At 49.6% G+C, this 24524-nt stretch overlaps 2 protein-coding genes across 7 annotated transcripts; one reads left to right on the top strand and one right to left on the bottom strand.

The window, feature by feature from the left end:
• Positions 1–10932: 10932 nt before the first annotated feature.
• On the bottom strand, positions 10933–13140 carry TMEM253 (transmembrane protein 253). 2 transcript variants are annotated; one of them, XM_063088437.1, is made up of 6 exons: positions 13033–13140; positions 12358–12468; positions 12208–12264; positions 11637–11747; positions 11373–11519; positions 10933–11013 (listed from the first exon to the last, which is right to left on the bottom strand). In XM_063088437.1, exons 1-6 carry the CDS (start codon positions 13138–13140, stop codon positions 10933–10935), a joined length of 615 nt encoding a protein of 204 aa, XP_062944507.1. The 2 variants fall into 2 exon arrangements, with proteins under 2 accessions (XP_062944507.1, XP_062944508.1); XM_063088438.1 differs by lacking the exon at positions 12358–12468.
• A 2148-nt stretch (positions 13141–15288) lies between these two features.
• Positions 15289–24037, top strand: ZNF219 (zinc finger protein 219). 5 transcript variants are annotated; one of them, XM_063088463.1, is made up of 6 exons: positions 15289–15365; positions 20491–20579; positions 20671–20726; positions 20859–22272; positions 22576–22707; positions 22977–24037. In XM_063088463.1, the coding sequence occupies exons 1-6, from the start codon at positions 15325–15327 to the stop codon at positions 23579–23581; spliced, it is 2337 nt and encodes a 778-aa protein (XP_062944533.1). In that variant the 5' UTR covers positions 15289–15324; the 3' UTR covers positions 23582–24037. The 5 variants fall into 5 exon arrangements, with proteins under 5 accessions (XP_062944533.1, XP_062944537.1, XP_062944536.1 ...); XM_063088467.1 differs by lacking the exon at positions 15289–15365 and adding an exon at positions 15805–15857; XM_063088466.1 differs by lacking the exon at positions 15289–15365 and adding an exon at positions 19453–19748.
• Positions 24038–24524: the final 487 nt, after the last annotated feature.

Here is a 24524-nt window from a genome sequence, read left to right as displayed (position 1 = left end):
ATCCAAACTCCATCAACCATGTTACTTTTGTTCCCTCTCCCCCCACTGTAATCCCCTACCTGGCACAACACTGGAATGTAGTGTTCCATAATTATTTATTGGATGACTGACTGACTGAGTGAATTCCTGCAATCAGTCTGGATTATTCCTTCAGAAACCATGTTCTTTTACCTTAGGGTAAGGGTTCTCCAAGTTTTTTGTTTCAGGACAACCAAGAGCTTACCTTAGAAAGTTCTAGAAAACACAAGACTGTACATGCACATTTTCTGTTAGCCATTAGAATAATGACTTATATCATCACATTTCCTGTAGCCTCTGTATACTCGTAAGAGGATGAGAGTAAAAAAGAAATAAAAATAGTATTATTATCAAAATAGTTTTGACCTCTTGGACTTCCTGAAAAGATTACACTTTCTGAACTGCAGCCTGAAGGGATGTTTTGGCTATAGAGGCAGTATAACATAGTGGTTAAGTGCATGAACTCCAGAGTAAGGACGCCTGGATATGAATAGGCTCTTTCACTTACTAGCTGTGTGACATTAGTAATGCGAAACATTACTTAACCTTCCTGCACTTCATTTTCTTTATCTGTAAAACAGGGATAGTAACACTGTTTGCTTCTTAGGGGTGTTGCGAAGATTAAATGAATTAAAACACTAAAAAGTGGTTAGAACAGCACCAAGCATACACTAAGCATGACAAAGGAACATGTAAGCATTATTATTAGAAATGTACCGTGGGCCGGCCCATGGCTCATTTGGGAGTGCGTGGTGCTGATACCATCCAGTCAAGGGTTAAGATCCCCTTACCGGTCATCTTTAAAAAAAAAAAAAAAAGAAAGAAATGCAGGTTTCTTTATTGTTATTATTATAGATGCTGCATGATTGCTCATAACTGCTATTTTCTCAGACCTCTTCTGAAGGCCTTTTCATGCACACAAACCACACTTGTATTCCATCTGTCCTGCAACCGAAAGGCCAGCTGTAGTCTGAGGGCACAGGTTTGGACAAGAGTTTTCTCCATGGAAATCTTTGGTAAAAGGTGAAAGATTTATGTGATCTGAACAGAAACCATGAACAATGGTTTTCTAATTCCTTTGCTGAGTTCTTTTAAAACTCCCTGGCACCATGTATTATAGTCTATTGCAAAAGCAACTTTCAGTCTGTTCCTCTTAATGTGATTTTGTGGTGTCTTCATTCTCTTTTCTTTGCTTGCTTTTCCTTTTTGAAAGGTACTTCTCCTCTGTAATAATAACATCTTTGACTCTGCTGGTTAGCCATGCCAGAGATTTTTTTTAAAAAATTCTAAGCACATGCTTATTTGTCTCTCTGAACATTCTCTTCTTACTCCCTCTTCTTCCTCCATTTCAATGGTTTCCAGATTGTTTGATATTTACCTTTAAAAATCTTATCTTTCAGTTTTTCCCCAACTAAAGGTTTCATTCAACAAGTTGGAAGAGTGTTTGGCTCAATATAAGGAAAACCTTTTTAAAAATATTTAAAATTCAGGTTATAAAGGTAATATGTATTCACTGGAAGAATTTTGAAAGAATATTTTTTTTTAAGTGAATAAAATTCACCTATAATCACCCCCACTGAAACATAACCACTAGTAATATACTGGCATATATTCTTCCAATAGGTTTTTTTTCTATGCAATCTGTGTATTTTCACAGTATAATTGGGATCACTCAGATACAGTGTTTTGGTTTAATGTTATATGAATACATGATGACAACTTCACCTATTTCATTAAATATTATTCTATAGCATGTTTTAAAAGGCCTCAAGCAATCTAGGATTACTGTAGAAATTTAGAACATTAGTCTTAAATGACCACCCACGGACAACCAAACTAATTTGATATTTATATTTCCACACTTTTTTTCTGTGCATACATTTCTAGAAAAACAAAACCAATCATATTTAGTATTTTGTAATATGCTTCTTTTTTACTGTCATAAAATTCACATATCATAAAGTTCACCATTTTATCATTTTTAAGTATAAAATGCAGTGTGGCATTCAGTACGTTCACGGCGTTGTACAACCATCACCACTATCTACTTCTAGAACATTTCATCATTCCAAAAGGAAACCCCATAGCCATTAAGCAGTCACTCCCTGCTCTCTGTTCCCCCCCAGCCCCTGCTAACCACTAATATGCTTTCTGATACTATGGATTTGCCTGTTCTGGATATTTGAATCATACAGTATGTGGCCCTTTGTGTCTGACCTCTTTCATTTAGCATAATATTTTCTAGGTTCATCCATGTATATATACTATGCTAATAGTGTATTATGGTGTAGCTTTTAGGCTTAGTTTCAGTTTGAGATCATGAATTTGTTATAGCTCCATGTTTGAGTGATTTTCTCCAGTGGTACCCTTATTGTCAATGTTTAAGCAGAGACTGGATGACTGTCAGAATGTTGCACAAGAGGGGCCGGCCGTGGCTCACTCGGGAGAGTGTGGTGCTGATAAGACCAAGGCCAAGAGTTCGGATCCCATATAGGGATGGCCGGTTTGCTCACTGGCTGAGCGTGGTGCTGACAACACCAAGTCAAGGGTTGGGATCCCCTTACCGGTCATCTTTAAAAAAAAAAAAAAAAAGAATGCTGCACAACAAGTTTCTGGGTCAAGTAGAATGCCTTCTAAGGTTCTGTCTTAGTCTATTTGTGCTGCAATAACAAAATACCTGAGATTGGGTAATTTATAAATAACAGAAATTTATTTCTCACAGTTCTAGAGGCGAGAAGGTCCAAAATCAAGGAGCCAGCAGGTTTGTTGTCTGGTGCGGGTCTGGTTTCTACCTCTGAGATGGTGCCTTGAATGTTCCATCCTCTGGAGGGGAGGAATGCTGTGTCCTCACATGGCATAAGAGATGGAAGGACTAAAAGGGACTAGCTAGTTCTCTTGAGCCCTTCTATAAGGGCACTAATCTGAAAGGTCCATTTAGAAAACTAATCACCTCCTAAATGTCCCACCTCTTTTTTTTTTTTTTTTTTTTTTTTGGCACCTGGCCAGTAAGGGAATCCAAACCTTGACCTTGGTGTTATAACACTGAGTTCTAACCAAATGAGCTAACCAGCCAGGCAGGCACCACCTCTTAATGCCAGCACATCACCTTGGGGTTTAAGTTCCAACATATGAATTTTGAAGGGACACATACATTCGAACCATAACAGGTTTCTTCCAACTTAATCTATTTATTCATTCATTCAGCAAACATTTATCTAATGTCTCCTCCTCTATGCCATAGAGCACTAAGGGAGCATTGAAGAACACAGTAATGGTGGTGGTGGAAGCTTCCCAAAGTGGATGAGGACTAAGTGGATGGAGTCTTGAGGGATGAATAGAAGTTAGCAACACTTGAGGCTGGTGTGGGGCTAGAACTGGATACAACAGTTTGAATAAGGCATAGAAGTAAGAAATGTAATGCCAAAGTGAGAATTTTTGACTCAGCTATTTTAACATGATATGACTTTGACTTCCCACTAGTGTTTTGTTTTGACATCTCACTAATGTGTGCAACAAACAGCTTTGACCCCCACCCAGCCCATTACTGCATAAGTGCTGTTATCATCATAATCCTTGAGCTAATCATAAAGGAAAAGAAGAGGGAGAAGGTGAGGGTGAAGCTCAAGGGTGAGGTGGAGATATTCATCATACATATTAATTAATAATTTAAAAACTGCTTTTTAAAGGCTGCACATCAACACCACCTTCCTCAAACTGCTGTCACTGAATAGTGACAAGGGAGGCGATGTGGGAGATGTCACTGAAAGGACAGGCAGGAGCCAGAGCACAGAGGTCAGTGCACCATTTTAAAAGGCTTGGACTTTATCTTGTGGGTGATGGGGAGGATTGAAGGGCTTTTAAGCAGGAAAGCGATGTGGTCACATTTCTGTGGCTATGTGGAAGATATATCTTAGTAGGACAAGCCTGGAGGCATAGAAACTAGTTAGGAGACTTTTGATGGTGATGGGAAGAGGACTGATTCAAGAGCAGGAGGAAAATCTACAGAATGTGGTGATGAGCATTTGGCTACAGAAAATGAGAGACAGGAGTGTAGCATTTAGCTTGTGTGACTCAGTGATAACACAAGTTAAGATAAAATATTCAGAAGGGGGAGTAGAAGGCAAATACATGGGGAGGAATTCAGATTTTGGATGTGCAGTTTGGTTCTTGTAGGTCTTCGTAGGTCTCTTATTTTTAAACACAAGAACCTTGAGAAGTTTAGACATTACGTTCTTAAACACTTTCTTATCATATCCTTCTAGGGCATTGTTTTTCAAGGGAGGGGTGATTTTCCTCCCCAGAAACATCTGGCAACATCTAAAGACATTTTTGTTTGTCACAACTGGGGAGAGAGGTGTTACTGGCATCAAGTGAGTAGAAGCTGGGGATGCTGCTTAGCATTCTACAATGCACAGAACAGCCTTCCCCACCAAAGAATTATCAGGCCCAAATATCAATATTGTCAAGGTTGCTGTTCTAGGGACTAGAGGAATACTAGCCACCTTACCTTACAATTTTGCCCAGGGCCAGTCATTCAGATTGGAGCATGTGGATGAGTCAATTTAGAAAACATCATCACTGCTGAAAAACCAGTGGAATTTGAGTATTGGAAGAGAAATGAAGTCATCTAATTCAACCATTCAGCTAATGTTTGAATACTCAAACATTAAGTTTGAGTCTTATAAAGTCTTCCCTTTATAGCAGGGGATAATTTCCAAGACCCCCAGTGGATGCCTGAAATTGCAGATAGTACCGCACTCTATATACACTATATTTCTTCCTATACAGTAACTGACAGGTAGTATATACAGCGTGGATACACTGGACAAAGGGATGATTCACATCCTGGGCGGGACAGAGTGGCATGGTGTGAGATTTCGTCATGGTACTCAGAAAGGCATGCGATTTAAAACTTAGGAATTGTTTATTTCTGGAATTTTCCAGAAATGTTCTGACTGAGTTGACTGCAGGTAACTGAAACTGGACAGAGTGAAACCTTGGACAAGGGGAAGACCACTGTATTTGCTTCAAAAATGTATGAGTCCCTGCAAAAGTTCTAACATAGCCAAAGGTTGAGAGCCCAACTTCAAAGTAGCTCATCTTTGGAAAGACGTTCAGTTTCTTCTCTTTTTTGGTCTAAAATTGGCCTCTATATAACAAGTAAGCATTGGACCCAGTTTCACTTCTTAAGCTCACAAAGAACAGTTTCTCTTCGTTATAGTTATCTTTGAGGGTTTTTTTGTTTGTTTGTTTTGTTTTTTTAAAAGATGACCGGTAAGGGGATCTTAACCCTTGGCTTGGTGTTGTCAGCACCACGCTCAGCCAGTGAACGAACTGGCCGTCCCTATGTGGGATCCGAACCCATGGCCTTGGTGTTATCAGCACCACACTCTCCCAAGTAAGCCACAGGCCAGCCCCTTATCTTTGAGGTTTATAAAAGCGTAAATTATGTTTCCTCCATGCCATGACTTTAGCTTTACCTAAAGTATAAGAGTGGGCACATAACATTTTCATTATACATAAAGGGAGCATATAATTATAAAAAGGCAAAACAAATTAAATTATATTTTGCGAGCTGGACTTGGGAAAAATCTTTTTTAAACAAAAAAACTTTACAATGTCAAGGGAAAATGGACAAGAATCAACATAGAAAATTCATTAACTCTAGAGAGAACTTGGAAAGTTTCTGATGGGCCGGCCCATGGCTCACTTGGGAGAGTGTTGTGCTGATAACACCAAGGCCACGGGTTCGGATCCCTATACAGGGATGGCCGGTTAGCTCACTTGGGAGAGCGTGGTGCTGACAACACCAAGGCAAGGGTTGAGATCCCCTTACCAGTCATCTTTTAAAAAAAAGAAAAAAGAAAAGAAAAAGTTTCTGATAAGAAAAATACACCAAAGTTTCAGATAAGTAGAATTTAAAAAAGTATAACACAAAATACAAATAAAATGAGGTGAGAAAAAAGTAGGCAAAGAAGAAAAAACAAAAGAAACAGAACATGACTTCTATTAAGTAAACAGCAAGTGAATTTTAGGGAGAAGCAACACACACCAGCTTGGTAGCAATTTACCTCTAAGTAGGGCTATATCTGGCCTGAGGCCCTAGGGAATTATACAAGTAAGTCCTTCCCTCTGAATCATTATAAAGGAGAAAACAGGTTAAAACAAAAACACCAAAGGCAGTTTTCTTTCTCCTCGCTCTGCCCTCCTCCTCCTCCATCTCCTCCTTTTTTGAGATTGCTAGGGTTAGGGGTTATGGGGGCTAGGTTGAGTCAGGGGAGGGGCTACAACTGGGGGACAGTTCTACAAATGTGTGTTAGCAATTGACAGGTTTTAAACTGTATATAAATGAACATTATAATAATAATTTAAAAAGCACCAACTAAAAGCATTTTCCTGCCTTCCCTCCTGTGCTGAGTCACTGCTCAGTCACCAGCAGCCCAGCTCAGGGCAGTCTCCCAGATTCCCTGTCCCCTGGAAATAAACCTCCAATCACTATAGTGCACAGATCCCACCATATTTATAGGAAACACTGTGACCACACCATGGCCATTGTCCTGCTCAGCCCATCAATATGAATTTGAGGCAGCATTGGTGGGGCCTGCCAAGATGAGCACCACAAAACAGCCCTAGACAAGAAAAGGAATCCAGAAACCCAAAGGGGAGTCTTCACTTTTCACTGAGATTAAAAGCATCCCCGCCCCAGGAGGCAAGTGGTGAAAGGCTGCCGAACGTTCATCAGACCAAGCAGGCAAGGTCAGTTCTGATTATTCCTGGGCAGTTGAGTTCACTGATTTTGGTGGCTCGTGGCCAGGATTGCATAACATAGAGGCCCAAGGGGCTACAGATGACTAGAAGGGGCCCCACACCTCCTGCCTCATCGCGATGCTCAGGTTCCCTGCCGGACAGCGTTTGCTGTTGCCCTTGGTGGACCCATTGCAGGGGAGGGGTTTGGGGAGCACCCTACAGAGAGGAGAGGAGATTCTTTCCGTAACTAAGCCACTGCCAAACGCCATTACCTTGGCGGAAGGTACTTTGTGAGACCTTGACTCCAGCAGCCAAGAGGCCGGGAGATGGCAGCAGAGGACACAGCCTGGGACACAAAACCTGAGCCATCTTGCAAAAAAAGCAGATACAGAAATGGAAGAGAATTTATATGGGAAATATCATCAGTTGTCTATAAACATGTATGCAAAGCCAGAGTAAATGACTGAATTTCAAAGAAACAAGAGTAAAAATTCATCAGGATGGAGAATTTCCCAACTATCACAGAATTCAGTCACATATGAAGCCCACGTATCATGAACTGGCTATTTCACCAATGCTAAAGCAAGAAATAGGGGTCAGGGCCTTTAAGAACTGATGTAGGCAGGAACTTTGCCACAGTTCTTTCTTTCTGTGAAGTTCCAATTCAAATAAAATAAGTGACCTCCACAGAGGCTGCGAAACTGATGAAGAAAGGGGCAGATACAGCAGTTGCTGGGAAGCAGTTACAGCAAAGCAGAATGCTGTCATGGAGCAGTCCATGTGGAATGGAGAATAATGGGGAACTCAGGGCAAGTTGCAGTCTTTGCTTGCAGCTGGCAGAGGATAATGCACAGGAAAGGAGCATTAGTAACATTCGGACTAAATCCCAGATCTTATGGTTTCTCATCTAATGCTCCTTCCTTTATATATTCCCTCACCCCCTCCCCAGTTGTGACTATCAAAAATGTCTCCAGACATTACAAAATGTCTTCTGGGGGGCAAAATGACCCCTCCCTGAGAACTCGTGCCCTAGACAGATATGATAAAAAATGGTTTTAAGAACTTAATGTTTAATCTCTCCGACACTCTTGTATTTCTTAAGGTGTACACGAACTGCATTGTACAACCAAAACCTGAATTCCTACTATATGTTTGTATAATGCTGAGGCTGACAATTGAAGAACTATAGGCTGAATCTGACTTTTGAATTTTAAAAAATTAGTTATCAATATTTTAAAATCAGAAGACTTCACATTTAAAAAGTCAGAATTTCTGACTTCCATAGGAAAATTAAAGCTATGGCACTACCAGGTCCACATCTCACATGGCAAGAAATGGGTGTTGAGTGGGGGTAAAGTCTTTAAATAGAATATGTGTTCTCTAGTTTGTCACAGTTCCCACCACTCCCTATTACCTCAAACCCAATTTGCTTCACTCATTTAAACCAATCCTTGCTTCAAATAGGCAACTTATTTTCAACCCCTATAGTGCTTTTATTGTTTTAAATAAAACAATAAAATAGTACTTTTCCATACGCGATTTTATTTTAGCCTTGATACTCTAGTAACATAGAGGTAAATATTATGATTATAACCTCCATGTGAACAAAATGTAGTTCAGAGGTTTGACTTATCCAAGCAACAGAATCAAATTTAGATTTCCTGACTCCCAATCCTATTATATTTTGAGGAAAAATTTCTATTAAGAACTTCACTTAGGGGTTCATGGAACCAAACCAAAGCAGCAGATATGGGCATAATTGCTGGAACAGATGAGTTCCAACAGCTAAGCTGTTTGAGAATCATCTCAAATGATTAACCCTTTTTATTTTATTTATTTATTATGAATATTCATGAGATACAAATTACCAGAGTGTCCCCACCCAGTTATCCCCCAACCTCCCTCCCCCTCCTCCCACTCCGCTTTGCAGCCCTACGAATGTTCTCTCCCTCTGTAAGACCACCGTACTACTGTGGTCTTTCTTTCCTTCCTTCTTTCTCTCTTAGCTCACACATGAGTGAGCACATACAGTATTTATCCCTGTGTTTTGCTTATTTCACTCAACATAAATTTCTCAAGGTTCATCCATGTCGTTGCAGATTAATCCTTTTTCTTTTAATGAAGTTAGTTCTACTTCCCCTCTCCTTCCAGTAATAGGAAAAGATTGCCCTTTTTGCCTCCTCAAAGTTTGGTGTGGCTATATGACTAGCTTTGGCCAATGTACTGTGTGTGGAAGTGACATGTATCTCTTCTTGGCAGAAGCATTTAAGAGCTCATGAACAATTAATTCCTCATGCTTACTTCACATTGGGGGGGGAGGGGTAAGCCTAAGCCTCATGGTGACCACTGTAGGATCTCAAAATGGGGGAGCTCTATCAGCTTGGGTACTGCGAGGTCATTGAGCTTCTCTAAGAACTAGAATATTACCTAAATGTCTGATCACATCACTAAAAGCTGGAAAATAGAGCAAATTGTTGATTCCACCTCCCTCTCCCACCACCTTCTGACTTTGAAGAAAATTATTTTCTCAGAGCCCTTCACACGTGAGATTTCTGGCAGTAAGATTGGAGGGAGGAAGAAAAGCGGGCGGCCCAGACCTTGTTTTCTCCATTCCATGGCCCGTTCCTAGAACTGTCCCCCTCCCCCCCCCCAGTAGTCACACATCACCTTGTCATAGGGTGATTATTACCACTCCCAAAGTGTCGCAAACAGAAAGGAGCTGCAGCTGGCGCCACTGCAATGTCAAGGCAAGGCAGCCAGGCTGCGCTCTATCTTTCATTAGTGACGGCTTGGCTAAGCCTGGAGAAGCAGCATTCTCTAGGGAAAGAAGCCTTCTCAAGTGGGAACAAAAATGAGGGTGAGGCGAACACCCATCCTGGGCACTATGTGAATTTGGGGTGAGTTCTCTTAGTACTCCAGCTCCGGTCAATTTCTATTTTCTAGCGGCTAGTAAGCTGCCCGGCTGGTGCTACTGGGACTCCCAGTTTTCCTGGGCTTTTCCCAAGCCCACCTGAGCTTGTCATCTTTGCACACTTGCAAAGGTCATAAACGGTGGGGGTTGAGCGCAACCAGAGCTTCACCAACCCGACCGCGGCCGGGATCAAAGGTCGGCGGGGTTGCCAAGAGGCCGAGCCTGCGCAGTTCCGCTCCCGCCTTGGAGAGAAAGGGTGGTGGCAACGCGGGCTTCTTGCATCAGCGTGCTCGCAAGAGGCGGGAAAGTCTTAGGTCGGGTCGCCGCGTCCCTCCCTCGGCCTGCCCCGTCCACCCGCCTTTCGGGCAGGCCCGTCCTCCTCGGGCGCCCAGCCTCCAAGGGTGGGGGACGAAAAAGGCCTCGCGCTTCTGACTCATCATCTCCAACCCCTTTCTCGCGCGCGCTCCAAGTCTCAGGACTTTGGACCTGGGCACTCGTGCAAGGGGGTGCGGCGACAGCATCTGGGAAAGCCCAGCTCTGCTTAGTGCCAGTCGCCAGCCGTCGCCGGGCTCCAAAGCTGCCAGCGCGAGGGATGTGGACCCAGAGTCAGCTCTCAGTGGCCGCGGCTGGGGTGGCGGCACCCCCACTCAGGACGGCCCGCCCGGCTCCTCCCTGTACGCGGAGCCAGTGGTCGCGCCCGAGGAAACTCGGCTAGGCCCCGGCTTCCAGCGCCTCGCATCACTCAGCAGAGGCACAGCGCCCCCACCCCGGAGGGAAGGCTCTTTATTTCCCAGCAGGTCATGGGGTAGCGGAGCATCCTGGGACATGTAGTCTCCGCTAGAGTAGAAAGGAACAGGATCGAAGGGAGAACTGGATTCAGAGAGTTAGCGTGTGCCGGAACGAGGGCTTGGATTGGATGGGGTTGTGAATGGCGGCCAGAAGACAACAGTGAGATGAGGCAGATGCGAAGCTGTACGGGGAGGCGGTGGGCAAGGAGGGTAAGGATGGAAAGGAGGAAGCAGCTTTTCAGGACGGTGAGGCGAGTTGGACTTTGGTCCACGTATATCTTACCCTATCAGGGAAAGCAAAAGAGAAGGGCCTGCTCTGAGTGAAAACTGAAGGCACCCCACCGGACTTCATGTAGGTCTCAAGGGAGTCCGCTGGCTTGCGTTCTGCGGGGCAGGATGCAGGGGCGTCTGGAGAGCGCTCTCTCAGGGTAGAAGGAGAGCAGCCCCTATCTGCTTCCCTTTGCCTGCTCACTCATTTGTTCCGTTTCCTGTGCTGGCCACCTTGGGACCATTCTCCAAACCAAGAACCTCCTCCAACTCAGAGAAGCCCTGAAAACCAGACAGAGGTGTGAGCAAATTATAGGGGTGAGAAAGGAAAAACCCCAAACAGAAGCAGCTTCTTCCTCCTCCTGCACCGTTCATCTTGTTTCCCATAGCCCTTCCAATATTTAGGCAGCTTCCTAATGCTGTCTCACTTCCCTATCCTCAATCATTTAGAGACTCAATTCCCTCTTACCCACCATTAGGAGAGAAATGTCCAAAGCCAGAAAGCCAATCATTTTCAGTCTAGGACCCCTTCATTTCCCTCCTGCCCCATTGTTTCCCCTTAAGTGCTACTGACTAGGATAGCCGGCGGAAAAATAAGCTGACAGCCAGCTGCTCCATGCTTTCTTTTCTGCCCTCAATACCTCCTGAAGTTCCTGGTAGTGCAGACTCTGGCTCCTGCAGCATCCTGGCTTCCTCTGGCTCAGCAGGAATAGGGCAAATGCTGAGACTAGCACTCCCCCTAGGGTGAAGGCTTCAGCACTGAGCTCCATCACCAGCAAGCCAGCCAGCTGCAGGTAGACAGGACTGAAGATGCTGCAGAGATCTAGTACCTCTGTACCTCTGCCCTTTGTCCTCTCCATCTCCTCTTGCCTCCTCATCCTTCCACCTTCTTCATTCACCAGTACCTGTGAGGGGGCAGTTGGGGCAGGCCCCAAGGCTGTCTTCATCATCTCGACCACCACCACGATGAAGCCCAAGATCATGTTGAAGATGTTGAATATCATCATGGCCTGCACCTGCCAATGAGCCAGCTCAGCCCTGCCCAGGCTAGGGGACACATTCCAACCTCAAGTTCCATCTGCAACCTACCTGAAAACATAACTCAGCTCCTGGTTTCCACCTCCAAACAGGGTCATCAGCCCTCTAACTTTCTTGCTCTCTCCTTTCATTCTTTTAGGCCAAGCAGGGGTGTTTGTGTGTGTGTGTGTGTGTGTGTGTGTGCATTCTCTTCCCCCCAGGCAGGGGTGTGTGTGTGGGTGTGTGTTTGTGTGTGTGTGTGTGTGTGCATTCTCTTCCCCCCAGGCAGGTGTGTGTGTGTGTGTGTGTGTGTGTGTTTGTGTGTGTGTGTGTGTGTGTGCATTCTCTTCCCCCCAGGCAGGGGTGTGTGTGTGTGTGTGTGGGTTTGTGTGTGTGCATTCTCTTCCCCTCAGGCAGGGGTGTGTGTGTGTGTGTGCGCGCATTCTCTTTCCCTCTCACCTTCCACAGGCGAGGTGATCTGCGAAGCTCTAGAGTGACAGTCCCAGTGAGGAGACCCTGAATGGCGAGAAGGGCAAATGTTGAGCTCTGACCGCATTAGGCAGGGGCCCCCAGGATCTTCCTTCCACCCTCTCTTGTGGTGGGTCTTACTAAGGCTCCAGGCCCAAGTGGCAGGGCTGTGGCTAGGCGACAAGCAGAGTTCAGGCAGGCTACTGAGATGGCAAAGGGCACCACAGCCATTGACAGCCATAGCTGGCTCACCTAGGGACCAAAGCAGGTTTAGCTGAGGGGGAACTGTCACGGCCCATGCCTCTTCTAGAGATCAGCAATTGGGATGAATGCATGGTGAAGGAAAGTAGTCAACTAAGGGCAGTGGAGGAAGTGATAATTAAAAATTCATTCTCAGGCTGGCCCATGGCACACTTGGGAGGGGTTGGTGCTGATGGCACCAAGGCCATGGGTTCGGATCCCTATATAGGGATGGCTGGTTGGCTCACTTGGGAGAGCGTGGTGCTGACAACACCAAGTCAAGCGTTAAGATCCCCTTACCGGTGATCTTTAAAAAAAAAAAAAAAAAATTCAATCTCATTTAATTTTTTCTGTCTCATGTTGTAGTTAATTTCTTACCTGTATGTTTTCCCCACATGATAGAAACTACTTGGAGATTGAGGGTCTTGCCTTGTTTATTTCCGTTTCCTCCACCCTCCTCCCAGTCAGAGCCTAACCCAGTTTCTGGCACATGGTAGGTGCTCACTAAACATGGATAGATTTGAATTGGGTGGACTTGGACATGCCGAGACCTGAGGTAGGGCAGCCTAGCCTCACCGCCAGCACCAAGAGTTGCCCACTCTTCTGGTGTTTCACCCACTGCTGGAGTTTTTCCAGATGAAGGTTGGGTCTCCCCAGCTGTTGCTGACCAGCTCTCTCATCCATGGCTCCCTTGATCACAATAGCTGTGGCCTTCCAAGGCTGGGAAAAACGCATTATGGGGCCTGTCTGTTAGGAGACAGTACATGTGACAACATCTCTTTTAGCTCCCCCTCTGCCCACAACTGATATCCAGGGAGTTGAGGCATAGTACCTCTCACACCTACCCAGTCTGAAGCAGCTACTCCAAAGGCGTGGGACCCAGCTGGGTCCTGGGACTCTTAAAGGGCTTGGTAGCTCTGACTAATGACAAATTTGTTCTGGCAGAGAAAGGTTGTCAGGGCTGGGGTGTGGTGGGGCAAAGGTCCCTGTGAGGGCCTAAGGAGTGGCTCTGGGTAGACACCAGCCTTATTCATGTTGCCCAGCCCTACCTCACTCTGTTTCCATTTCCCATTGCCCCACTGCCCATCCTGGGTTACTCTTCTGGGTTCACTTACCTCATCCCCATGGACACTATCACCTTGTACCTCAGTTTCCCCTTATTTTTTATCTAATCTTTCTTCTTTTGGTTTTCTCCTCAAACTACTTGCTCTTCTCTAGTAAGAGCCCACTTTACTGTCTGTATTAGTCTCCTGTCATTACTGTTTGTAACTTTATTCCCAGGTAAGTTTAATTCCCTTGGATTTCTTGTCTCTCCCTTTCTGGACAGTTTCTTGTCTCTCCTTCGTTTTTTGAAGGATTTACTCTGAATTGGACACTGCCTAAGTGGATGGGGAGCCCTGTTTATAGTGGAGATTATTTTGCCTCAGTGATAAACTGCAGCTAGACGTATATAGAAGATGGTCCCCAAATGGTCAGTCCTGAGAAGGATACTATTGAAACAAAGTTTTTGAAAGAGAATGTGCCTTGCAGCCAGACAGACTTGTGCTAGAATCTAAGCTCTGCTGCTTTCCCAGCTGTGTGACCATGGATACATTGTTCTACCTGCTTGAACCTCAGTTTGCTAATAAAAGGGGGCTAACTATGTTGATGAAAGGTTGTTGATTCAGGGTGGGTGCTTAATAACCATTAGTGGTGCTGACGAGGTCATACTGGTGTGCCTAATGCCCATATGCTAAGATGAGGACATTTATTTCTACAATAAGAAGCAGAACCAGCTGGGCCCAAATATATATATACTCTATAGATCAAAGATAGAAAAGGCCCATCTTAGTGCAGAGCCTGAGGTCTGGAGGCAACCAGACCTATGTTCAAATCCCAGATCTAGCTGCATGATCTTGGGCAAATTGCTTAATCTTCCTGTTTCCTTATCTATAAAGGGAAGTTAATAATATGAATCTCAAGGGGTTGCCTTGAGCATTCAAAGAGAAAATGCAGATAAGCCAGTTTAGCCCAGCACCTGGCACATTATGTGCTCAACAAATATTAGTGACTATTATCGTTATTATTATTTACTGATGCTAGAGGAAGACTGAACCAGAAGACCCCTGGAAGTTAGTACCAGGAGGTAGGGTCCTGGTAGAACCTGATCTTCTTTATAAGCCACTTCTGCTCAGTGCTGGGCCAACATCATTGGAGTGTTGTATACACTCATTTCTTTCTTGGGGAGTGGGAATATTTTAAAGGGATCCAGGGAACTGCTATGTGTCTATTCCTCTCTCTGCAATCCCCATGTGCATTAATTTTTTTGGTGGTGATGTGAGGTGTTGGGCTTGCACCGAGGATCCATGAGCTTGCAGGCCCGTAGGGAAAGAGACTTCTTGAGCCTCGTTTTCCTTACCTTTAAATGGGACTAATTATATTACAAAGGGTTACTGTAAGGATTACGTTCTATCAAATACGTGAACAGACATTCAGTAAATATTAACAAAATCTATGTATACTACTTACAAGATTGTAGTCCCTGTCTAGACTACCATCTCCTGGAGGGAAGGTACCACATCCCACTCCGCTGTGCATCCCCCACAGCGCTGAGCACAGAGCCTGGTACTTAGTAAGCACTCAGTAAATATTTGTTGTATTGAAGAGCCATTAAAGTGACTTGAGGAATGAAAATAGAATTCGAGAGGAAGGAGCGGGAATTGTTTATCAAGAACAGAAAGGACCTTAGAGTAACTTTAATAATGTTTCTTGTACGGCAGACATTAACTATCTCTATAATCGCCCCTCCTCCTCCCCCCAAAGAGAGACAGAAATTGTAAGGGAGAGGCTTTGAGATAAAACCCCAGGAAGAACTTCTCGAGTCTGTGCATGTTGGGGCAGAGAGAACAGCAGAGCCAACTCCTTCCCTGGTATGTCCGGGTTTAGGGTGGGAGGGGCAGTCCTGCTTGGAGGCTGGGGGAAGGACGAGATGACCTTTCAAAATCTCTTCCAGTCTCCTGTTGGAATCGTCTGTGCGCCCCACCCCCGCTCCCTCCTTTCCTCCCTCCGACAGCGCCCCCCGTCTCCAAACTGCCCGCACCCCGCCCCTGGCGGCCGCCTCTCGCGGCTCCCGGGGTCCCCAGCTCCCTGTCCCCGGAGCCAGAGCCCCGCTCACGCGCAGCTCTAAGCCCCGCCGCGCCGCCCCCCGCATGCTAATGGCCGGGCCGCCTCCCGCCGCACACAATGCGGGCCAGGGCCGGGGGCGGGGGACCGGGGAGGGGGCGGGGGCCGGGCCGGGGGCGGGGGGGCCGGGGCCCGGCGCATCTCCCCCGGCCCCACGTAACGCTGACGCCCGCGCCGCCGGCCCGCCGCCCGCCGCCGCCGCCGCCGCCGCCCGCTCCGCCGCCGCCCGCCCGGGGCTCGTGAGTAGCCGCTCCCCCCACTCCCGGCCCCCCCCCGTCCGCCACCCGGCCCCCGCCCCCGGCCCCCTCCCCCCTCCCGGAGGGGGGGCCCGCTCCGCGCGCCCGGCTCGGAGCAGGTGCAGGGGGCGGGGGCGGGGGAGGGGCGCCGGCTCGGCCCCAAGCAAACTTCGCCCAGAGCTCCTGGGGGGGTGGGGTGGGGGTAGCGGCCTTGGAAGCCTGGAGAGCTAGGGGGGCCCCGAAGGAGGGGGGGCCAGGTGAGGAAGCCCGCGGAGCGGACGCTAAAAGGAAAGGGCCAACGGGGGTTGTGGGGGCGGGGGTGGCGGGCGTCTTTGTAGGGGCCCGAAGGCAGGGCGCGAGGGGCCTGGGGGTGCGGGGCGGTAGACCCGCGAGCCCGAGTGGGTGAGCGCCCCCCGGCCCAGGTAGGGCTGGTGGGGGAGGGGGAAGGAGCCCAAACTCTCCGGGAGCGGAGCGGGGGAAGCAGGGGGAGGGGAGAGGATGGGGGGTGCTTCCCTCTCTGCGTCCCAAACAAAGTGTCACAAAGAGCTCGGCCCGCGGCAGCAGGCAGCAGCGGAGGCGGCTGTAACTCAGCTTTTGTTCTCCCGGCCAGGGGTGGCTGAGCCCTGGCCTCTCTATCTCCCAACCCTGTCCCCATCACCCTTCTGGCTTATCTTCCCCGGGAGGGGTCTGGGGTGCTGCTGGAAGAGCCTCTTGTTTAGGATCACAAGTCTTACCCTACTTGCCAACCTATTTCTGGGAGGGGGATTTTCCCAGAGGCTCTCCTGCCCTACTCCCACCTCCCCCACCTCCCAGTCTGAGGACAGAGGTTGATTGGGTGCTAAGACTGACTTTTCTAGGGTCAGCTCCAGTTAAGGGGACTTAGGGTTGGGTACCTGCCCTCGTCCCTCAAATCCAGGTCCTCCAGAACTTTCAGAATCGGGTCGAGTTAGGACATGCCTCTGGGATAAGATTCACCACGGTGGGGTGGCAGCAGGTGGGCAGGTGTACCTTCCTCTTGCCTCCTGCTGTACATTTGGAGTTCATAACTGAAGTTCCATGCCCCCAACTCAGTGAGGATGGTGGGAAGGAGGCTTTACCAGGAACTCAGTCTAAAAAGTGGGCAAAACTGTGGAGTGGGGTGGGTTTGGAGGAGCCATTTGAGCAGTGAGGTTCAGAGGGCCAGAGAGGAGGCCATAAAAGTGAACTATTGGCACGTCTGTGTGATCAAGGTAGTCTTGACTTCAGACCATGTAAGAAGCTCCTTTTCCTTTTAACCCCATCTAGTGCAGTGGTAATCATAATTTTTAGCAGACTTGGGAGGTGTAGGATTCTCAACACAGGAAAAAAGTATTAGAGATGACCAGAGACAGAGGCCTAGTTACAGCTAGACCCCATAAGTCCTGAACCCTTGTCCCTTACATTTTGGCCCTAAAATGTTTTGAACCACAAGGCTTGAGGGACAATATTCGTGGCCCTCCATTTAGTAGATGCTTCTGTGTACCTGCCCTTGTTTTTTTTCTAAGTCTTTTCACCAACCATTCCACCCTTCTCTGCTCAGTAAGGTTAGATGGTGCACAGTCCCTTCCCTGCCAGCTATTTTAGCATGTAAGAGTAATTGGCCTGTTGCTTTGGAAAGATTTTGGAGATTTCTGATCCCTATCCCTGGCCCTGCATCCTTATAAAATCCAAATAAGGGCAAGATAACCCTTGATTCCCAGTGGGGGTGGAAAGTAGGTCAGTGCTACTGTCTGGCCAAGTCTTGTGGATTGTGTTTAAGGCCTGACTATAGAAAACTCTGTGATTATTGTCCACAAGCAATGTGTGCATGACTTAGGTTCCAAGCCAGTTCATAGAATCCCAGTCCCTGTCAGTGCTTTCTCCTATCGAGAAAAACTCATGGGATGAGGCGCCTGGGACCTTGTTTGGTGTGGAGACGATCCAGGAGATCTTGACTGGGCCTAGAAGGGTCTCAGTAAGTTTTGTAAATTTTAGGACACCCTCTGGGAAAACTTTCCCTGCTGAGTTCAGCTTAAGTTTGGGCCCATCATTATCACTGTATTTCCATTCTAGAAACTACTATGTGCAAAGTGGGTTTTTGTTTTGTTTTGGGTGAGGAAGCTTTGCCCTATTCCTTCTCTTCTTTCCTCTAATATGAAGGCAGCTTCCCACAAGGTATTTTGCTTACTATCCTATAGGCAGTTTTAGGGGCCCTGGAATCTTCTGAGTATGTGCCCATAGGTTAGTCAGCTATGACCATGCAGTATTCCCAGCTACCCGCCCCCCCCGCCAACTGCCATCTGCTTCCTCTGAATATACCAGATTGGCTGTACACCAGGATGTTCCGGGAATCCCCAGGAGAGCAACAGAATGTGATGGACCCAAATACGATGCCTCAGTAACTCATTCCAGGATGTACAGACTGTAACTGTCAGGACACTCCTTATAGCTAATTAAAATTCTTCTAGTTATATATATTTTCTGTTACCTCTATTTTCAGTGACATCCAAAAGGCCAAAATAATCCCTCTGGTACCACTTTTTTTTTCCCTATGGCTCCCAGATAGGAATTAAAAAAAAAAAAAAAGCTCTAGCTTTTCTCAGTGCCTTATCTACGGTGCTAAAATGGCTAATGTGGGCCCTCTAGCACTTCATATCTATATCTATGGTACTGGGGTGGCCAAAGTGGCTTCTCTGGTAGCCCGCTGCACTCTCCATGGTACTGAAGGGATGACCATTTGTTTTAACATCACTCTGGGGTCCAGAAGAGTTCTGTGACTTAGAACCACAAAAGTTTCAAGATGGGAGGGACCATTGTTATAATTTAGTTCAACCCCTTATTTTATAGTTGAGTAAACTGGGAAGTTAAGTGATTTACTGAAGGTTGTAGGGCTATTAATAGTCAAACTGGGCCCACAATAGCCTTGTACCCCCTCAGTCCTATTCCGGTTCACCTTTCGTGAGACTGTTCAGTGAGCCCATCTAGGCTCTTGGTCCCAGGAAAGGGGTTTATTTGGAAGATCTAGAGGATGAGGGTGGATGCCCTAATTTGGAGCTACAGAAATACACATATTAAGTGGTGGTGGAGGTCGTCTAGTGACCCTTGGACAAGGATACCTTCTTAATTAATCTCCTGTTAATAATACTGTCATAGCCTAGATTCCACATGTAACAGGCACCTGCCCCTTCATGAAGTCTTACCACATCCACTAAATGTCAAAAATAAAAGAAGCCTTGGACCTCCAGAGCCTTTTCTCTCTCTGATAGCAGGGCTGACTCCCGGCCCAGTTCTCTTCTATTAAAGATCCTTAAGCAAAGTAATACTTGAGTCCTTTTCTTTCTCAGTAACCTACTTCAGTTTCATATGCCTCTATTGTAAGGAAGTTCTTTATATCTCAAATATTCTTAGGCAAAAAAAAAAAATAGGTTAGGCAGGTCCACATTCATCTAGCCTTGATCACATACAATTCTATATGGAGGCAAAAGGTAGGCTGGACGACTTTTGGTCATCTTCCGAGGCCTATTTCCATGAATCTTAATTCTGTGTTTGCTTCTAAGTCCTAATGCTGACCTCTGCAGCTTAAAATCAGGACCCCCCGCCCCCCCCATCTCAGTGCTCTTCTCCTTCCCCAGCACTGGAGCTCTGCATATCCCAGGCCCAGGGAATTTTAGCCTGGAGAATTTTAACCCCTTCCTGCTCAGAGCATGTGCTGAGCCCCTATCTGTGCAGATGGCCCAGCCCCGCCCCCCGTCCCTCACTCCAGCCTCTTGAGCTCAGAGCCAGTGTAATCCTCCTCTTGTGTGAGGGAGCCTCTCCCCTGCAGAGAGGAGGAAAGCCTGCTTCGGAACAGCCCTGGACAAAGGGGCTGAGATGCCCCATCAAACCGCAGTCTCCAAGGTTTGAAACAAGGGGATGAATCCTATACGGTATTTGCAGTTTTTAACCCCTTCCCCAGGCTGGCAGTGCCCCTTAACTTCCACTCCTCCCCCAACTCTCTCTTCATTCCCTCTCCCTCTGGCTCTCTCCCCCTTTGTGCCCCTCCCCCTCTGTCTGTCTCCAGACTCTGCTGCTGGGAGGTGTTTCTCTCCCATGCATGAATGAGTCTCTGTAATGAATGGAAATGAATGGATCAGGAATCCAGGCGGAGGGAGGGAGGATGAGGGGAAAAGACAGAAAGACAGAGTAAGGGCAGAAGGAAGGACTGTGGACACTGGAGGGATGTTTGGCTGGCTGGTCACTTAGGGGTCTGAGAGCAACTGGTCCCACATCAATAACCGGGAAGCACAGCAAGCCCACCTCATTTGCTCATCAAGTTGCACAGCCCAACCCAAATGGGAGAGGGGTATACTATGCTGGTCTCCCCCACCACCAGGGGGTGGGTGGTGGTGGTGGTCGTTCTGGACCAGACATTTTAAATGTAATGGGGGGGGATCTGGGTTATCAGGGAGCATTATGGGCTTGGCAAATCAAGGGGTACAGTTTTTGAGGGCAGCCGCCCCCTTGTGCCTCAGGATGCAAGTAGGGAGAAAGTATAGCTTTGAAGAATACAGGGTGCTAAGAGTCTGGGATGGGGATGACTCTTTCAACTGCTAAAAATCAGGGCTCATCTTTTCCTCCAAATCTGTCTCTCTCGCTTTAGCTCCTCAGCACCTGTTGCCTTCATTAGCAGCTTTTCCTCCTCTTCCCTGCACTCCCCAGAACCAAAGAATGTGAAGGGGGTCCATGGAGGTGAGTGAAGCTCTGGCCTCAACGTACAAGTACCTACAACTGTACTCCCTCACCTGCCTACCTTTCTCTCTCTTTGACCTCTCATTATTAGAAGTTACCTCCTTGGCCCCAACATCTCAATTCCCATCCATCCCCCAACTTTCCGAGGTGAGTGGCACCCGGTGTTCCTGGCTCAGGCCCAACCCACCCTCCCTCGCGTTCTTTTGGACTTCGATGCCCCTGCTTCCTCCACAGCTCTCCTTCCTCCACCCTTTGCTCCACTTGCATCTTTCTCCACAGGGTTCACGTCCCCGCGCCCTGGGCGGCCACTTAGCGCCATCGCCGCAGGCCTTCGACGGCGAGCTGGATCTGCAGCGCTACTCCAACGGGCCAGGCGTGAGCGCGGGGTCGTCTGGGATGGGAGCGGTGGGCTGGTCTGAGAGTCGTGCAGGCGAACGGCGCTTCCCCTGCCCTGTATGCGGGAAGCGCTTCCGCTTCAACTCTATTCTGGCTTTGCACCTGCGGGCGCACCCAGGTGCCCAGGCCTTCCAGTGCCCTCACTGCGGCCACCGCTCAGCGCAGCGGGCTTTGCTGCGCTCGCACCTGCGCACGCACCAGCCTGAGCGCCCACGTAGTCCCGCTGCACGCCTGTTGCTGGAGTTGGAGGAGCGCGCCCTACTACGCGAGGCCCGACTGGGGAGAGCCCGAAGCTCAGGAAGCATGCAGGCCATCCCTGCCACTGAGGGCCTGGTGCGGCCCCAGGCTTCTTCGTCGTCCACCTTCCGTTGCCCCTTCTGCAAAGGCAAGTTTCGCACCTCGGCGGAGCGCGAACGCCACCTGCACATTCTACACAGGCCCTGGAAGTGCGGCTTATGCAGTTTCGGCTCCAGCCAGGAGGAGGAGCTGCTGCACCACAGCCTGACGGCCCACGGGGCTTCCGAGCGCCCCCTGGCGGCCACCTCCACTGCGCCCCAGCCCCAGCCTCCACCCCAGCCCGAACCCAGATCGGTCCCCGAGCCGGAGCCGGAGCCCGAGCCCGACCGTGAGGCCACCCCGGCCCCAGCTCCTGCAGCTCCTGAGGAGCCCCCAGCACCTCCGGAGTTCCGCTGCCAAGTGTGCGGCCAGAGCTTTACACAGTCCTGGTTTCTCAAAGGCCACATGCGCAAGCACAAGGCCTCCTTCGATCACGCATGTCCCGTGTGTGGCCGCTGCTTCAAGGAGCCCTGGTTCCTTAAGAACCACATGAAGGTGCACGCCAGCAAGCTGGGCCCACTGCGTGCCCCGGGGCCTGGATCTGGGCCTGCTCGAGCCCCCCAACCCCCTGACCTGGGCCTGCTGGCCTATGAGCCGCTGGGCCCCGCACTCCTCTTGGCCCCGGCGCCCACCCCGGCCGAGCGCCGTGAGCCCCCAAGCCTCCTGGGCTACCTGAGCCTGCGAGCTGGCGAAGCCCGACCCAATGGCGAGGGCGCCGAGCCTGGGGCCGGCCGCAGCTTCGGAGGCTTCCGCCCGCTGCCCTCCACTCTCCCGGCCCGGGCCCGCCGGCACCGCGCAGAAGAGCCGGAGGAGGAAGAGGAGGTGGTGGAGGCGGAGGAGGAGACCTGGGCCCGGGGCAGGTCGCTGGGCCCTCTGGCTTCCCTGCACCCGCGCCCGGGCGAGGGGCCAGGGCACTCTGCGCCTGCCGCGGGGGCCCAGGCAAGGTCGACCGCCACGCAGGGTAATTAGCGACTCTCCTCTCTCCGCGTGTCCGGCGTCCTTGGCCCGCTCTGACGCCACCGCTCTCCTCCTGTAGCTTCTTAAAAGGGCGACTTTTATTTCTCACGTTTTGTTTTGTTGGCTTTGCTACCTTTTGAGGGCACTAACTCTTAACTCACAACAAACCCAACCCCTCAGGTTCCCTCTAACCTGCTGTTTCCTCCTGGGCCCCGGGGGGGAAGCCATTTTATGGGGTGGGGGGCGGGGGGAGGTGCGCGTGGCCCGGCAGTGCCCCTCTGACTTCCTCTTAACGTGTGTATTGCAGAAGAGAATGGGCTGTTGGTAGGAGGGACCCGGCCTGAAGGGGGTCGGGGGGCCACCGGCAAGGATTGTCCCTTCTGTGGAAAATCTTTCCGCTCAGCGCATCACCTCAAAGTGCACCTGAGAGTACACACAGGTGAGGGAGGCAGCCTCTGGCGTGCGGAGGGGACTGGAGGGCAGGAAGAAAGGGCGTCGGGAAACGCCTGAGGCGACATTCCAAAGCCTTCAGCTTGGCTAGATGAGATCAGTTGGGAAATGCTCCTTTATCAGATCACGGGGGGGGGGGGGGGGAGAGGCAGTGGTTTTTACTGGTCCCCGAGGATGAGGTCTGTAAGTTGGGCGACAGGCGGGTGGGGGCGTGCAGAGATCGTGACCCCGTGACCCTATCCTACTCACTCTCCCCAGGCGAGCGCCCCTACAAGTGTCCGCACTGCGACTACGCGGGCACCCAGTCTGGTTCGCTCAAGTATCACCTGCAGCGTCACCACCGGGAGCAGAGGAGCGGGGCAGGCCCTGGGCCACCCCCAGAGCCGCCGCCCCCTTCCCAGCGGGGTTCGGCCCCTCCATCCGGAGCCAAGCCGGCTTCGCAGCCTACGATCTGGGTGGAGGGTGCCGCAAGCCCTGGGCCTCCTTCGAGTGGCGCCGGGCCAGGGTCGCGTAGGAAGCCCGCCAGTCCCGGGAGGACCCTGCGCAACGGGCGAGGCGGTGAGGCCGAACCCCTGGACCTGTCCCTGCGGGCGGGGCCGGGAGGCGAGGCCGGGCCAGGGGGTGCCCTCCACCGCTGCCTCTTCTGCCCCTTCGCCACTGGAGCCCCTGAGCTCATGGCCTTGCACCTGCAAGTGCACCACAGCCGCCGGGCTCGGGGCCGTCGGCCGCCCCAGTCTGACGCGTCCCCGCCCTATGCCCGTGCACCATCAAGAGAGACCCCTCCCAGTCCTGTGCAGGAAGGGGAAGAGGGCCTAGGGCTGTCGAGATCCGGAGAGGCGGGGCTGGGGGGGCAAGAACGGTAGGGAGCCCTCTTAGAGGAGGTTAGCTTAGTGAGCTTACCCCGCCGGAGCGGGGAGCGCTAGAGGTAGTTGGGTAGAGCAGCCAGCAGGGGGCAGCGTGGGACCCATATCCCAGCCCCAGGCGGACCAGAGGTGGAGGGGGCGGCGGGTGTAGGAGCGTTGGGCGGGCGGTACTTACCCAGCCCAAGGGAGTCACAGTGCCTTAGAAGTGGCAGAGGTGAGGGTCAAAGAACGGGGTCCCAGGGCTAGCAGAGAGGATTGTGTCTCTGTTGAGGAGCCGCTCTGCCAGTCTTTGCTGGTCCATAGGCGTGAGAATTTATTTTTGTACAAGGGGTGGGGGTGGGGGGCACTGTACCCTTCTAGCCCCATCAGGGGCCCTGTAGACGTTGCTATTTTTGGTACGATTCCTGTCATCCCTGTCGCAGAGTCGTGTCCCCAATAAACAGGTGTCTTGAGGCACAGGGCTGTGTCTGTCTGCCTGTGTCCTGTTCCCCTCCTTGGGCCCTTCTGTCTAGGAAATAGTCACCTCTTCAGAAACTTAGTTATCACCCAAAGAGCTCGGTAAGTGCAGAATCTTGTGCTGTACCCCCAGGCTTTGGATTTTGTAGGTGTGGCCTGAGAATTAGTATTTGACAAGTAGCCTAGGGGGTTCTCATGCACTGTAGCCTGAGGACCTTATCTTAAGAACTGCTGAATTGTGCTAGATCCCAGTTTGTGACCAGCTCAGCCTCAAGAAGTGCGTGCAGTGTAGGAGGAAGAACTTCAAAGAATTCATTTGAGCCTCTGGGAGCCACTGTGGAGGAGGCACATGCTCCCAGGTTCATGCACAGTCAGCTTTGGGCCAGTCAAAGGTAGAGCATACCTTCCAGTCTTGATTTTATTTTGTGTTTTAGTTAATAGTTGGTTGAGGCAAAGTGCTCAAGTTAGTTTTATCACCTTAACAGAG

The sequence above is a fragment of the Cynocephalus volans genome, chromosome 3, assembly GCF_027409185.1.
Source record: "Cynocephalus volans isolate mCynVol1 chromosome 3, mCynVol1.pri, whole genome shotgun sequence".
In the NCBI taxonomy this organism is placed as follows: Eukaryota; Metazoa; Chordata; class Mammalia; order Dermoptera; family Cynocephalidae; genus Cynocephalus; species Cynocephalus volans.
Note: the sequence above shows the minus strand (reverse complement) of the source record. Positions and strands in the feature narration are given on the sequence as shown.

Coding starts and splice junctions, on each gene's coding strand:
- TMEM253 (XM_063088437.1), bottom strand. CDS start 13,140: ATGGATGAGAGAGCTGGTCAGCAACAGCTGGGGAGACCCAACCTTCAT. Junction 12,265..12,357: donor CACTTGGGCCTGGAGCCTTA/GTAAGACCCACC, acceptor CTCGCCATTCAG/GGTCTCCTCACTGGGACTGT. Junction 11,748..12,207: donor GATCACCTCGCCTGTGGAAG/GTGAGAGGGAAA, acceptor GCTCATTGGCAG/GTGCAGGCCATGATGATATT.
- ZNF219 (XM_063088463.1), top strand. CDS start 15,325: ATGTTGGGGCAGAGAGAACAGCAGAGCCAACTCCTTCCCTG. Junction 15,366..20,490: donor CAGAGCCAACTCCTTCCCTG/GTATGTCCGGGT, acceptor CTCTCGCTTTAG/CTCCTCAGCACCTGTTGCCT. Junction 20,580..20,670: donor TGTGAAGGGGGTCCATGGAG/GTGAGTGAAGCT, acceptor TCTCATTATTAG/AAGTTACCTCCTTGGCCCCA.